Raw genomic sequence first — 14951 nt, 5'->3', positions numbered from 1 at the left:
TGTAAAGACATACTGTACATTCTTCCATAAGAGTTTGGGTGCACAGCCGTGCACAGCGGTGCACTTATTATTGGTACTGCATGCAAATCCTTATCCTGATCCCTTCCTAGTGCTAAATAGTCGTAATGACTTGGCACATTCTCCTAATAGTTTCTTCTGTACATATAAAAGTGAATTTATGCAATGCAGTGGTCTATATCATTGGCTCCCAACTGAGGGTCCCAGATTCAATTGCTGCAGCAAGACAGACAGTTGGGCACATTTTCTTTCATTTAATGCCTCTGTTCACCTAGCAGTGAATAGATACCCAGGAGTTTGGCAACTGTTGTGGAATGTATCCTGAAGATGGTCTTTAGTTGGCCTAAAGGGACTTTGATAACCCTAAGAACTGGCTTTCTGTCCCTGACAATGGCAAACCATAATCTGAAAAGGACTTAACTAAGATAAGATAAAGCTGAAGAATAACATTGTTTATCTTATTGCTAACACTTCTAGACATAAATCCCAGTATCCTATATGCCTTATTTTAAACATTTATATGTTGATTTTTTGCCTTAAGACTCTTACTAATCATGACTCCAAGATCTTTTAAGCATTCAGATTGGGCAATTCCAACATTGCCCAACTGATATCTGGTAACTAAATTATCATTAACTAAGCTACAGCCCTACATTTGTTAGCATTAAACTGCAGCTGCCAATCTCCTGCATGCAGACCTCTGGTTGCATCTATACCTATCTTGTTTTCCTTAACTAGGGCTAATCAATCACTTGAAGCCCTTCACCTTCACATTTATTTCATCAATGTCTTTAATATATGGAATAACTCATTAATATAAATTAAATGCAGAGTGATTTTTCAACATTAAGCAAATTTAGATTGCTCTTAACTATATGCAAACTTACAGCATAAAGAGAGGATAATTTGGACTTCAGTTTTGATTCTTCCTGCTGCAAGTGAGTGTTCTGAGCTTGCATTTCCCGTGCAACAGTGGATACCTGTTCCCGAGCAGAGTCCCGCTCGTGGGTCACAGCTTCCTGCAACTCCCTCACCTGATCTCGGTACTGTCTCTCCAACTCTCTGAAGCCACAAAATATTTTTGGAATAATTTCTGCCCGACTCTAAAACTTTGATATGGAAAATAGAATCAAAAGTTTGAGGATCTCATTCATAATGCAGCAGATGAAAACAATCTCTGACAAGGTACTGCAATGCTCACTAGGAGCATACCAGAGAACTGGGATACATCTCCAGGAAAACTAGGGAAAACACATCCTGAAATCTGGGCACACACCTAAGATGCACAAGGAGCTAATGACTACTGTGGCATCATGTTTGATTATATTGTAGAACTGAAAAGGGAGTCAGACCAAGAAACAGGTTGAAGTGTGAGAGAGAATACAGCTGAGGGGACTATGGGAGGGTTGCGGCCTACCTGCAGGATGTTTAATAGGAAGACTAAACTGAAAAGAAAGTCAGAGAATGGGATGAAGAAATTTGTAACATATCAATGCACACCAGCCATGAAACAGTTCATACCTCTCAGGAGGGAAGTGGAGAAGAGAACAGGAAACCCATGGTTCAACAGGTCGTGCAAAGAGGAAAGAGATATGACAAAAACAGCATGGAAAATGAATAGACCTGGGTACAGAAGCAAATAGAGAGGCAATAAAGAGGGAGTCAGGAATGAGTATACAGAATTAAGCTACAAAGCAGCATTTTGAAAAATGAGAGCATGACTATGGCAAAAGACCACACTAAAGTGATGCAGAGTTATATACAGAGGGGAAATAACAGTATGAGACCACATGGTAAGACTGCAGAGATGGGGAGAAACTTTCATAGAGAATGACAAAGAAGTGTGTGAAGAATTAACAAGAGGTTCCAGGAGGTCTGCAAACTTGAACCAGATTGATGTTCAAGGAGAGGTGACAATAGACAGCTTGAAGCAACACTAGACAGAAAATAAGATACTGTAGAAGTGGTAAAAACACACTGTTACGAACTTGATATTGTATAGGAAAAACAGTAGGACCAGACCAGCTGTCTCTGTGGTTACTAAACAATATTGCAGGGATTCTGTGTTTCTCACTAACTAGAGTTTTCAATGTGATACTAGAGACAGAAAAGCTTCAGGGCCTATGTACTTCCAATATTTATGAATGAGGACAAACATGAAGCACTAAATTATAGACCAGTGTCACTAACATGCCACTCATGCAAAATTCTGGAAGTAGTCAGGAAAAGAATAATAGAACACTTGAGAATGTAAATTATACCTAACAAACTTTATAGAATTCAATGACAGTGTCACCAAAAATGGCAAGAGAACAAAAGATTTACAGACTATCTTCCTAGACTGCCAGAAAGCTTTTAACACAGTTCTTCACAAACAATGAATGCACAAAATAGAGACAAGCACGGATAATGGGAAAGACACTTAGCTGGGTAAGGGAGTACCTGATGGACAGGAAACAAAGAATCACAGTCAGAAAAGCATAATCGAAAGCTTTAAACTTACCTATGATGCTGAGTATAGTTAGAGACTGTGAAATATATGCTGCAAAGTACTAGCCTATAAAAATTGCAGCTCAGATTCTATGTCCTGCATTACAGTATTATGTTTTCCCTTCTATAACCTTAAATAGGATATAAAAAAAATCCCTCTGAGAGAACAAGCAAACTTAAAATTTTGAAGAATAACACTTCAAATTTAAAGGGGCAGTATTATTACCATACTTCATTAATTTTTGGCAACAGTTTTAGAATACAGGTTTTGAACTGAATTACTCAAGTGGTCACTTGAGATATTACCATATTAATGGAGGGCCTTTTAAAATTAAAAGCAATTCAAGACAATCAAGAAGATTGATCCACGTTTCAGCACACTTACTGTATCTGATATTGAGACGACGCTTCCATGTGGGCATTATGGTCATCAAGCTCCTGAGCCAACAAAGTCAGCCGCTGGTTGGCTTCATTCAGGTCAACACGGAGCTTCTTTCTCTCGCCACGTGCAGCGTCCAGAGAAAATCTGGTACAGTATTTGAATATTCATTATTTGAAACAAAACAAAAATTCAATCCAGCCTTGAAATGCCTTTCATAAAGCATTTTGTTTACTGGTACAGGTATTTAAGATATAAAAAACAACATTCAAATTCAAATATGTGTTTATACGCCACTCATACCGGTAACTAAAAAAATTCAAAAATAAAAAAATCACCAATGATATAAATAAAAAATGGATGATGATGCACCTAAAATGAAGCCAATTTCTGTGGGAGCCAGAACATGCATTGACTGATGCCAGAAAGTTATACATATCCATTCAGCCTGGATAGCTCCCGGGAGCCTCCGGGACTCACCCAGAAAATGGCATTTCATCACATTCAATGCTGGTTTTTTTAATAATGCCCATAAAGGAGGCTTTCAAGATTTTTCAAATTCTGAGGCAAATAATTGCAAGAAGTCTCTAGTATAAAATAACATCTAAGTAAAATATTTAGGAACCTTGACTATTAGAGGCATATAAAATCATTTACAAATGACAGGAGCAACATGGTCAATAGTTTATTGCAACATGAGCAGTTTTAGAGATAAACTGAATATTCTTAGTATATTTATGAAGTATGATCACAAGATATTTCTATACCCTTGATTACCTGAGAAAACTAATAGTGCTTAACTTTTTATATATTTAAATTCTACTTTAAACATTGGTTTTAATTCATGTCCATCACATCTTTCAGCAGAGCTAACAACTTCATCTACACCAGTCTCACGTGGATCATACACATGGCTCCTTACAAGAAGTTGTTCTACTCTTATAGCCCAGCCTGGGGTCTGGGAGTTCCATATTTGACTACCTGATGAACCAGACTATTGCTGCATGCAGTACATGGGCTCACAAAGACTTCACCACATATCAAGATCATTTTTGAAAACATCTGCCATTATTCCAAAAATTATAATTAAGGGAGATAAGTTGGTGACCTTAAATGTTAACGAAATTGACTCTAATCGTTACTTGGTTACTGGGTTTCCCTACATAGCTTACTCAGTTTCCTTCCACAATGTTATTTAAATTTGCAGATTAAGGACCTGTGTTAATTACAGAACAATTATATCTATGTTCAGTTTCAGAGTTTACACATCATTCTCAAGTGTGCAGCACAGAGATTAGCCTGAAGAGTGCTTTAAGGTGCATATGTTTAATTGAGTCTTTGCAAGCAGGAGAGGAACATACATCCTTTGTACTTTTAATATCTCACTTGTCTTGAAATGTGATGTGAGCAAAAAGCATCATTCAAGACAAGAAAAAATAAGTGCCTTGAAGAGTACTATCATTGCTGTGGTGCCCATTGCTTTAATAACTTTTATTGTCCACCCAATCATTTTCCTGGATGGTACTGCATTTGCTGTGTTGTGCTCTCTAAATGCTAGGTCGTATACCAACATTATTATTTCTGAGTACCTTACATGTTCTCTATCTATACGAATATCTAATTGCATCTTATAACCAATATACTGTACTGTACAGTATATTGATACTGATTTTCAGTCATCATTTTAAATTGACAATTGAATACTATACTGTACTGATATCTGATTATAATTTTTTATGTTTCTTCTATCTACTATAATTACAGTTACAGTAATTAATATGCAAAATAAGTTAATATCTAATATAAAGAAAATATGCAAATCTTTGAATCACATTAGCATGGCTAGACTCTGTACACTAACTGCAAGACAAACGTATGGCACCAACCGAAGGTATTTGATGTCATGGAGGTAAGTAAGAAGCGCCACATTGACCGCTGCAACACTGGTGCCTGACCCCTGGTCCTCGGTAATCTGGCACTCCTCCTCCAGAGCAGAAGAGAGGTCACACAGAGAAAGGCGCTCATGTGAGCGATGCGGGAAGCCCATCTCCTTTAAGAGGTTCACACCATTACTGATGTTCAGGGACTCCCACAGCTCAAGTATATTGTCCACAGTGGCATACCTGGTGGGAAAATAAGTTGCGAGTAAAATTAGGCATTCCTTTCAGAGTCGGCACCTCGGGTGCTTCCACAGTCAGGGCCTGGGTTCTACCCAGGAGTAACGCTCACATATCAGTCTATAGGCGACCTGAATCCCCAAGTGATAAGCAAAATTTTTAAATAGTCTTGCCATGTAGTTTTGGAATTGGGAGAGAGTAAAGGGTATATCTTAATCCACCATCGAGAGACCATTTTGCAGTAATATTAAACCACAACTAATCTGCTCAACAACTCCTGCCAGTGATTACTGCAATTACTATGAAAGTTTCTTATCACTCTCCAAACTGTTAATTAGTAACTAACTGCTACTCAGACCACCACAAATTAGCAAACTGGTCAGTATTGTACAGCAGGGTTGAAGGAGCCCGCAGTGCTCGTCTAAAGCCCAGGATACTCAGCATAGTTGAGGCAGTTGATAGTGGTAAGGTTTGCGATGTTGTGTACCTTGACTTTAGCAAAGCTTTTGATACAGTGCCACATAAAAGACTGATTAAAAAGATAAAGGCTCATGGTATTGGGGGTGCTATATTAAGATGGATTAGGGCATGGCTATACCAAAGGAAACAAAGTTAGTATAAATGGGGTTAAGTCAAAGTGGGAATATGTTGCAAGTGGAGTGCCTCAAGGCTCTGTCTTGGGACCTCTGTTGTTTATAATATATATAAATGATTTAGATTCAGGTTTGAGTAGCAACATTTGCAAATTTGCTGATGATACAAAAATCGGTAGGGAAATTAACATGGAAGAAGACTCACTATCACTACAAGTTGATCTAAATAGGGTTTTGAAATGGTCAAAAGATTGGCAGATGCAGTTTAATGCTGATAAATGTAAAGTTCTGAGGCTAGGTAATAATGATAGAGTTACAAGATACGAGCTAGATGGTGTTGAGATTGCGAAGTCGGATTGCGAAAGGGATCTGGGAGTTATGATTAGTAAGAATTTAAAACCAAACGATCAATGTATGAATGTTCGTAATAAGGCAAATAGGACACTGGGCTTTATTACTCGAAGCATTAGTAACAAGACACCTGGTGTTGTTCTTCAGCTATATTGGAGCTCTATATATTCTATATATATTCTATATATATATATTCTATATATATATATATATCTATCTATCTATATTCAGCTATATAATTAAACTTGGAGCACAATTTCACAAATATTGGGATCAAAGAAGATTTTAATTAACAAACCAACACTCCTTTCCAATAACGTTGGTCAGCTTTCAGCCTCTGATTCTGCTATTGAGTTCAATAGGTTCTTCTCTTCCATTGGGTCATCCCTTGCAAATGATATTCCATCTTCCTGTACTGATGTTAAGGACTATCTTACAGGTAACTATCCACAGTCTCTGTACCTAAAGCCTACTAGTTCCACTGATGTCAATGAAATAATCCTTTCCCTTAAAACCAAGTCTAGTGCCCTCGAGGAGATACCAACTTTAATTTACAAAAAAGCCTCCAGATCTCTAGCCCCTGCTATTGCATTGCTCTTCAACAAGTCACTTGAACTCCAAACCTTTCCTGACATTCTAAAAAAAGCAAGAGTAACCCCTGTCTACAAATGTGGTGATCTCACTGATGTTAACAACTATAGACCTATATCATTCCTGCCTAACTTGTCAAAAATATTCGAAAAGCTAATCTACAAGCAGCTTTACTCTTTTCTAGCCAAACACAATATACTTAGCTCTTGTCAATATGGCTTCAGACCCAAAAAAAGCACTAACGATGCACTTATTAGTATGATTAACGTAATTCACGCAGCTCTTGATAAAAAGGAGTTTCCTGTTGGGTTATTTGTGGACCTGCGTAAGGCTTTTGACACTGTCAACCATCAAAACCTTCTTCTTAAATTACATCATTATGGAGTCAGAGGACACTCCCTGCAATACCTCAAATCTTATCTTACTGACAGGCTCCAGTATGTTTCTGTGAATAATACAATTTCTCCCACCCTACCCATCAACATTGGTGTTCCTCAGGGCAGCATACTTGGCCCTCTCCTCTTTCTCATCTACATTAATTACCTTCCAAATGCCTCCCAACACCTCAAACCAATTCTATTTGCTGACGACACAACCTTCATTTACTCCAGTCCTGACCCCCTTGCTCTAAATGCCACAGTAAATACTGAGCTAGAGAAAGTCCATCTTTGGCTAACTGCCAACAAACTCACCCTTAACATTGACAAAACGTTTTATATTCTGTTTGGCAATAAATCCTCTAATCAGATAAATCTCAAAATAAACAATACCCAAATTTGTAACAAATTAGATGGCAAATTCCTTGGCGTTCTCATCGACCACAAGCTGAATTTCCAGGGTCACATTCTAAATATATCAAAAAAAGTTTCAAAAACTGTTGGCATTCTTTCTAAGATCAGATATTATGTACCCCGCCCTGCCCTGGTTACTCTCTATTACTCCCTCATCTATCCATACCTCAACTATGGTATTTGTGCTTGGGGTTCTACTACCCAAAATCATTTACGTCCTCTCATTACCCAACACAAAGCTGCTATTAGGACAATAACCAATTCTGGCCCCAGACATCACTCGGTACCCTTACTCAAATCTCTGAATATGTTAGATATTAAGTCACTGCACATTCTCTCTTGTGTATTATACATATATAAAACGCTGAACTGTAATGCCAATCCTGACCTCAAAAGCTTCATTGAAGGTTGTAACAGAACCCATGAGCACCACACCAGGAATAAATACAGTTTTGATATTCCTAGAGTACGACTTAATTAAACTAGAAATGCTCTACAAATCAAGGGACCCAGAATGTGGAATGACCTTCCCAACCATGTTAAAGACTGTACCTCTCTCAACCAGTTTAAGATAAAAACTAAACAATACCTAATAAATTCCCTGTAACCCACCTCACTCCTTTATTGTCAACCCATGTCTGTTATTTTATTTTATTATTAATATTTTTTTTTTTTTTTTTTTTTTTTTTTTTTAATCAACACTGTTTGTCAACCTATTGTATTTGTGCTGCTTTTTCAGTCATGTTCCCCCTTTTTTTTATCTTTATTTGAATTTGTTTTCAACACTTTTTATTCCTTATGCTCAATTAGTATTAAGTTCTAGATATTAATGTTTTTCTTGCCCGAAACGCATTGCGTAATAGTGGCTTTAGGCATTGTATGTACTAGCTCTATCTATATATCAATCCATTAATGTAACATCACTTGTATGTATGTACCTTACCTGAATAAACATATTTATTTATTTATTTATTTATTTATATCTTGCTCTGGTTAGGCCCCATTTAGATTATGCAGTTCAGTTTTGGTCGCCGTACTATAGAATGGATATAAATTCACTTGAACGTGTCCAGCGTAGGATGACCATGCTAATTCCCCAAATTAGAAATCTTTCATATGAAGAAAGATTAACAAAGCTTAAATTGCATTCACTGGAAAGACAGTTAGGGGTGACATGATAGAGGTTTACAAGTGGATGAATAGGCATAACAAGGGGGATATTAATAGGGTATTAAAAGTATCAACACAAGACAGAACACAAAACAATGGGTATAAATTGGGTAAGTTTAGATTTAGGAAAGACTTGGGTAAATACCGGTTCAGTAACAGGGTTGTTGATTTGTGGAACCAATTACCGCGTAACGTGGTGAAGGTGGGGTCCCTCGGTTGTTTCAAGCGCGGGTTGGACGTTTATGAGTGGGATTGGGTGGTTATAAACAGGAGCTGCTTCGTATGGGCCAATAGGCCTTCTGCAGTTACCTTGTTCTTATGTCCTTGTGTTCTTATGCTCAGATATCCAGACCAAGTGGATAGACAGGTGCAATCAAAGAACTTACTCAGAAATACAGTACTGTAAAGTGTTTAATACTATATATCTCCTTATTTCCAAATTGGGTCCACTTAGTTGTTCAACTAGCCAACTCCGCATGGTAGAAAGCACTAACGTACTAAAGTTTTAGTATGTTTAGAACCAATTACTATACTGTATGTACAGCCAGCATAAAACACACAGCAGCCAGTGTGACATTTAACTGCCAGAATAAGGCTCGGATATTATCACTAATTATGACAAATAAATGCAGGTAATGAATTTCCCCAACACTGGAGCACTTCAACTGTGAACTGTAAACAATTACTATTCAACACTATACTGTATTTTAGACCAAATGTTTTGAGTACTTGGAGATTTGTAACTATTTCATTCACCTCATAGATATTAGAGGATATTCTTATACTCAACACAAGTTTACTTGTGCAGGCTAGTAGACTAACCTTATATTAACTTTCTTCTTTGATTCCATATACAACCAACCTTCCTTTGAGATGGGGATATTAGATGAATTTACAGATAGTTATTCAATCACTCATACAAAGTTAAGTAGCAGTACACTGCTGTATACTGTACCTAAACCTGTTAATAATAAACTTATACTGTACATCAAACTCCATTGTACATTACATCTCCCAATGAATGGAAAGCTGTGTTTTATAAATTAAAAAGCATAAATCAGTCAGTCTTTGTTGAGAAGTGTGTGTTACTGGTGGCATCTTACCTGTCCTTACCCAAGATTATCTCATGGATCACCAAAATACAAACGTTAATAAAATTGAGAAGTAAAATTATAATTAAATGAAAAACTATACAGCAGTTTTCAACACTGAAACTATTACAGAGTATCAGAAAAGATGAAACAGTATTTCATTTTAATAATTAATACGAATTTAAACAAAATTTAATTTTTGATTTCACAAGTTCTTGAAGTATAGTGCAGTATTCTTGAAGTATTCGGTGCAATATATGCACTGTTCGTGAAGTATAGTGCAGTATTCTTGAAGTATTCAGTGCAATATATGCACTGTTTGTGAAGTATAGTGCAGTATTCTTGAAGTATTCAGTGCAGTATATGCACTGAATCGCCGCTCCCTAACTAGTGTCCTTTTCTGCATCACTTTAATACCAATCTTCCTAGATTATAAAAAAAAACTCTTGAGAAGTCTATACAGTATATGTATGTCATGCCTTTCCTCTATATGTGAAAGTCTTTCCCAGCCTTTCCTCTATATGTGAAAGTCTTTCCCAGCCTTTCCTCTCAGCTCTTAACAATGTGGCTCCTATCAATTTCAAAGTTATCTAGGAATCTAATTCCCTTCTTCCTTTCCCCGACGTTCATGTTCACAGCTTGATTTGATGTTCATGTTGATTAGACAGAGCCCAATAGAATCCATAATCTGTACACCAGTTGATTGACAGCTGAGAAGCGGGACCAAAGAGCCAAAGTTCAACCCCCGCAAGCACAACTAGGTGAGTACAACTAGGTGAGTACAACTAGGTGAGTACAACTAGTTGAGTAACTAGGTGAGTACAACTAGTTGAGTACAACTAGGCCAATACAGCTGTGTCTGGGTTCGTTCTCGTTCTCTCGTGTTCTCTCTCTCTCCGCCCCCCCTTCTCCCCCCACACCAATCTCTCATCCCCCATTCTTGCCGCCCCCCCCACTCCCCCTTCCAAATCCCACTGCCCCACCACCACCATATAGCGCAGTGGTCTACATGTCGTCGGATAGCAACTAAGATGTCCAAGGTTCAGTTCCTGAGCAGTGCAGACACAGTTGGACATGATTCTTTCACCCGATGCCTCTTTACACCCCAGCAGTGAAGAGGTGCCTGTGAGGTAGGCGAGCGTTGAGAGACATACTGGGAAAGGTCAGCAGATGGCCAAGAAGTCGTGGATAGACCTAAGAATACAAGCTGCCTGTCCCTCACACAAGGATAACAATTACCATCACCTTTCACACACCGATCCACCCCTGCTATACTGCACAAGTACACCATCATGTAGTAACAGTTCTGCGGTTGGAAGAAAACGCTCACAGAGTTTTGTAGTGTATCTGGCGAGGAGGCAAGCAAGAGGTCGCCGAGTCCGCGCGCGCGCTTTTAAGTACCCCGCTCGATGCGCGCGCTACTTAGTCGGTTAGACACAAAATCATGGTAATAGGTTTTCGTTTCCCGCAGAACTTCACCGCTTTTGGGAAAAGCAGTGACTATTTCACCCTCCACCGCTCAATAGGCAATAATGGGCTCAAATTTAACTTTCAAAACTGGTGTAATTATTCCCAAAGAACAAACGAAAATGTATTTTAGCATAATAATTGTAATTTGTAATTAGAACTTGAGCTTGTATCCTCAGTACCAGCCCCCATTACCCCTCAGTGCCTGGCTCATCTTCAGTACCTGGCTCACCCTCAGTACCTGGCTCACCCTCAGTACCTGGCTCACCCTCAGTACCTGGCTCACCCTCAGTACCTGCCTCACCCTCAGTACCTGCCTCACCCTCAGTACCTGCCTCACCCTCAGTACCTGCCTCACCCTCAGTACCTGCCTCACCCTCAGTACCTGCCTCACCCTCAGTACCTGCCTCACCCTCAGTACCTGCCTCACCCTCAGTACCTACCTCACCCTCAGTACCTGCCTCACCCTCAGTACCTGCCTCACCCTCAGTACCTGCCTCACCCCCAGTACCTGCCTCACCCTCAGTACCTGCCTCACCCTCAGTACCTGGCTCACCCTCAGTACCTGCCTCACCCTCAGTACTTGCCCCACCCTCAGTACCTGGCTCACCCTCAGTACCTGGCTCACCCTCAGTACCTGCCTCACCCTCAGTACCTGGCTCACCCTCAGTACCTGCCTCACCCTCAGTACTTGCCCCACCCTCAGTACCTGGCTCACCCTCAGTACCTGGCTCACCCTCAGTACTTGCCCCACCCTCAGTACCTGGCTCACCCTCAGTACCTGGCTCACCCTCAGTACCTGCCCCACCCTCAGTACCTGCCTCACCCTCAGTACCTGGCTCACCCTCAGTACCTGCCTCACCCTCAGTACCTGCCTCACCCTCAGTACCTGCCTCACCCTCAGTACCTGCCTCACCCTCAGTACCTGCCTCACCCTCAGTACCTGCCTAACCCTCAGTACCTGCCTAACCCTCAGTACCTGGCTCACCCTCAGTACCTGGCTCACCCTCAGTACCTGCCTAACCCTCAGTACCTGCCTAACCCTCAGTACCTGGCTCACCCTCAGTACTTGCCTCACCCTCAGTACCTGCCTCACCCTCAGTACCTGGCTCACCCTCAGTACCTGCCTCACCCTCAGTACCTGCCTCACCCTCAGTACCTGGCTCACCCTCAGTACCTGGCTCACCCTCAGTACCTGCCTCACCCTCAGTACTTGCCCCACCCTCAGTACCTGCCTCACCCTCGGTACCTGGCTCACCCTCGGTACCTGCCTCACCCTCAGTACCTGCCTCACCCTCAGTACCTGGCTCACCCTCAGTACCTGCCTCACCCTCAGTACCTGCCTCACCCTCAGTACCTACCTCACCCTCAGTACCTGCCTCACCCTCAGTACCTGCCTCACCCTCAGTACCTGCCTCACCCTCAGTACCTGCCTCACCCTCAGTACCTGCCTCACCCTCAGTACCTGGCTCACCCTCAGTACCTGGCTCACCCTCAGTACCTGGCTCACCCTCAGTACCTGGCTCACCCTCAGTACCTGCCTCACCCTCAGTACCTGCCTCACCCTCAGTACCTGTCTCACCCTCAGTACCTGCCTCACCCTCAGTACCTGGCTCACCCTCAGTACCTGGCTCACCCTCAGTACCTGGCTCACCCTCAGTACCTGCCCTACCCTCAGTACCTGCCTCACCCTCAGTACCTGGCTCACCCTCAGTACCTGCCTCACCCTAAGTACCTGCCTCACCCTAAGTACCTGCCTCACCCTCAGTACCTGCCTCACCCTCAGTACCTGCCTCACCCTCAGTACCTGCCTCACCCTCAGTACCTGCCTAACCCTCAGTACCTGCCTAACCCTCAGTACCTGGCTCACCCTCAGTACCTGGCTCACCCTCAGTACCTGCCTAACCCTCAGTACCTGCCTAACCCTCAGTACCTGGCTCACCCTCAGTACTTGCCTCACCCTCAGTACCTGCCTCACCCTCAGTACCTGGCTCACCCTCAGTACCTGCCTCACCCTCAGTACCTGCCTCACCCTCAGTACCTGCCTCACCCTCAGTACCTGGCTCACCCTCAGTACCTGCTCACCCTCAGTACCTGCCTCACCCTCAGTACCTTGCCTCACCCTCAGTACCTGGCTCACCCTCAGTACCTGGCTCACCCTCAGTACCTGCCCACCCTCAGTACCTGCCTCACCCTCAGTACCTGGCTCACCCTCAGTACCTGCCTCACCCTCAGTACCTGCCTCACCCTCAGTACCTGCCTCACCCTCAGTACCTGCCTAACCCTCAGTACCTGCCTCACCCTCAGTACCTGGCTCACCCTCAGTACCTGCCTCACCCTCAGTACCTGCCTAACCCTCAGTACCTGCCTCACCCTCAGTACCTGCCTCACCCTCAGTACCTGCCTCACCCTCAGTACCTGCCTCACCCTCAGTACCTGCCTCACCCTCAGTACCTAGCCTCACCCTCAGTACCTGCCTCACCCTCAGTACCTGGCTCACCCTCAGTACCTGGCTCACCCTCAGTACCTGCCTCACCCTCAGTACCTGCCTCACCCTCAGTACTTGCCCCACCCTCAGTACCTGGCTCACCCTCAGTACCTGGCTCACCCTCAGTACCTGCCCCACCCTCAGTACCTGCCTCACCCTCAGTACCTGGCTCACCCTCAGTACCTGCCTCACCCTCAGTACCTGCCTCACCCTCAGTACCTGCCTCACCCTCAGTACCTGCCTCACCCTCAGTACCTGCCTCACCCTCAGTACCTGGCTCACCCTCAGTACCTGCCTAACCCTCAGTACCTGCCTAACCCTCAGTACCTGGCTCACCCTCAGTACTTGCCTCACCCTCAGTACCTGCCTCACCCTCAGTACCTGCCTCACCCTCAGTACCTGGCTCACCCTCAGTACCTGCCTCACCCTCAGTACCTGCCTCACCCTCAGTACCTGCCTCACCCTCAGTACCTGGCTCACCCTCAGTACCTGCCTCACCCTCAGTACCTGGCCTCACCCTCAGTACCTGCCTCACCCTCAGTACCTGGCTCACCCTCAGTACCTGGCTCACCCTCAGTACCTTGCCTCACCTCAGTACCTGCCTCACCCTCAGTACCTGCCTCACCCTCAGTACCTGGCTCACCCTCAGTACCTGCCTCACCCTCAGTACCTGCCTCACCCTCAGTACCTGCCTCACCCTCAGTACCTGCCTCACCCTCAGTACCTGCCTCACCCTCAGTACCTGCCTCACCCTCAGTACCTGCCTCACCCTCAGTACCTGCCTCACCCTCAGTACCTGCCTCACCCTCAGTACCTGCCTCACCCTCAGTACCTGCCTCACCCTCAGTACCTGCCTCACCCTCAGTACCTGCCTCACCCTCAGTACCTGCCTCACCCTCAGTACCTGGCTCACCCTCAGTACCTGCTCACCCTCAGTACCTGCTCACCCTCAGTACCTGCCTCACCCTCAGTACCTGCCTCACCCTCAGTACCTGCCTCACCCTCAGTACCTGCCTCACCCCTCAGTACCTGCCTCACCCTCAGTACCTGCCTCACCCTCAGTACCTGCCTCACCCTCAGTAACCTGCTCACCCTCAGTACCTACCTCACCCTCAGTACCTACCCCACCCTCAGTACCTGCCTCACCCTCAGTACCTGGCTCACCCTCAGTACCTGGCTCACCCTCAGTACCTGCCTCACCCTCAGTACCTGCCTCACCCTCAGTACTTGCCCCACCCTCAGTACCTGGCTCACCCTCAGTACCTGGCTCACCCTCAGTACCTGCCTCACCCTCAGTACCTGCCCCACCCTCAGTACCTGCCTCACCCTCAGTACCTGCTCACCCTCAGTACCTGCCTCACCCTCAGTACCTGCCTCACCCTCAGTACCTGCCTCACCCTCAGTA

At 43.6% G+C, this 14951-nt stretch overlaps 1 protein-coding gene across 13 annotated transcripts in view; it reads right to left on the bottom strand.

Moving 5' to 3' along the window:
• The window catches only part of LOC123763986 (ninein-like protein), a 103003-nt gene that overhangs the window by 39075 nt on the left and 48977 nt on the right, over positions 1 to 14951 (bottom strand). For all 13 annotated transcript variants that reach the window (XR_011229457.1, XM_045751383.2, XM_069330113.1 and 10 more), the window contains 3 exons: positions 4774 to 5010; positions 2894 to 3034; positions 906 to 1080 (listed from right to left, as the gene is read on the bottom strand). Coding sequence is in view for 12 of the 13 variants with exons in the window: in XM_045751383.2 (XP_045607339.1) it covers positions 906 to 1080; positions 2894 to 3034; positions 4774 to 5010 (553 nt within the window). In the remaining variant the exon portion in view is untranslated. The remainder of the gene's footprint in view (positions 1 to 905; positions 1081 to 2893; positions 3035 to 4773; positions 5011 to 14951) is intronic.

This window comes from Procambarus clarkii, chromosome 23 (genome assembly GCF_040958095.1).
Source record: "Procambarus clarkii isolate CNS0578487 chromosome 23, FALCON_Pclarkii_2.0, whole genome shotgun sequence".
Classification (NCBI taxonomy): Eukaryota; Metazoa; Arthropoda; class Malacostraca; order Decapoda; family Cambaridae; genus Procambarus; species Procambarus clarkii.
Note: the sequence above shows the minus strand (reverse complement) of the source record. Positions and strands in the feature narration are given on the sequence as shown.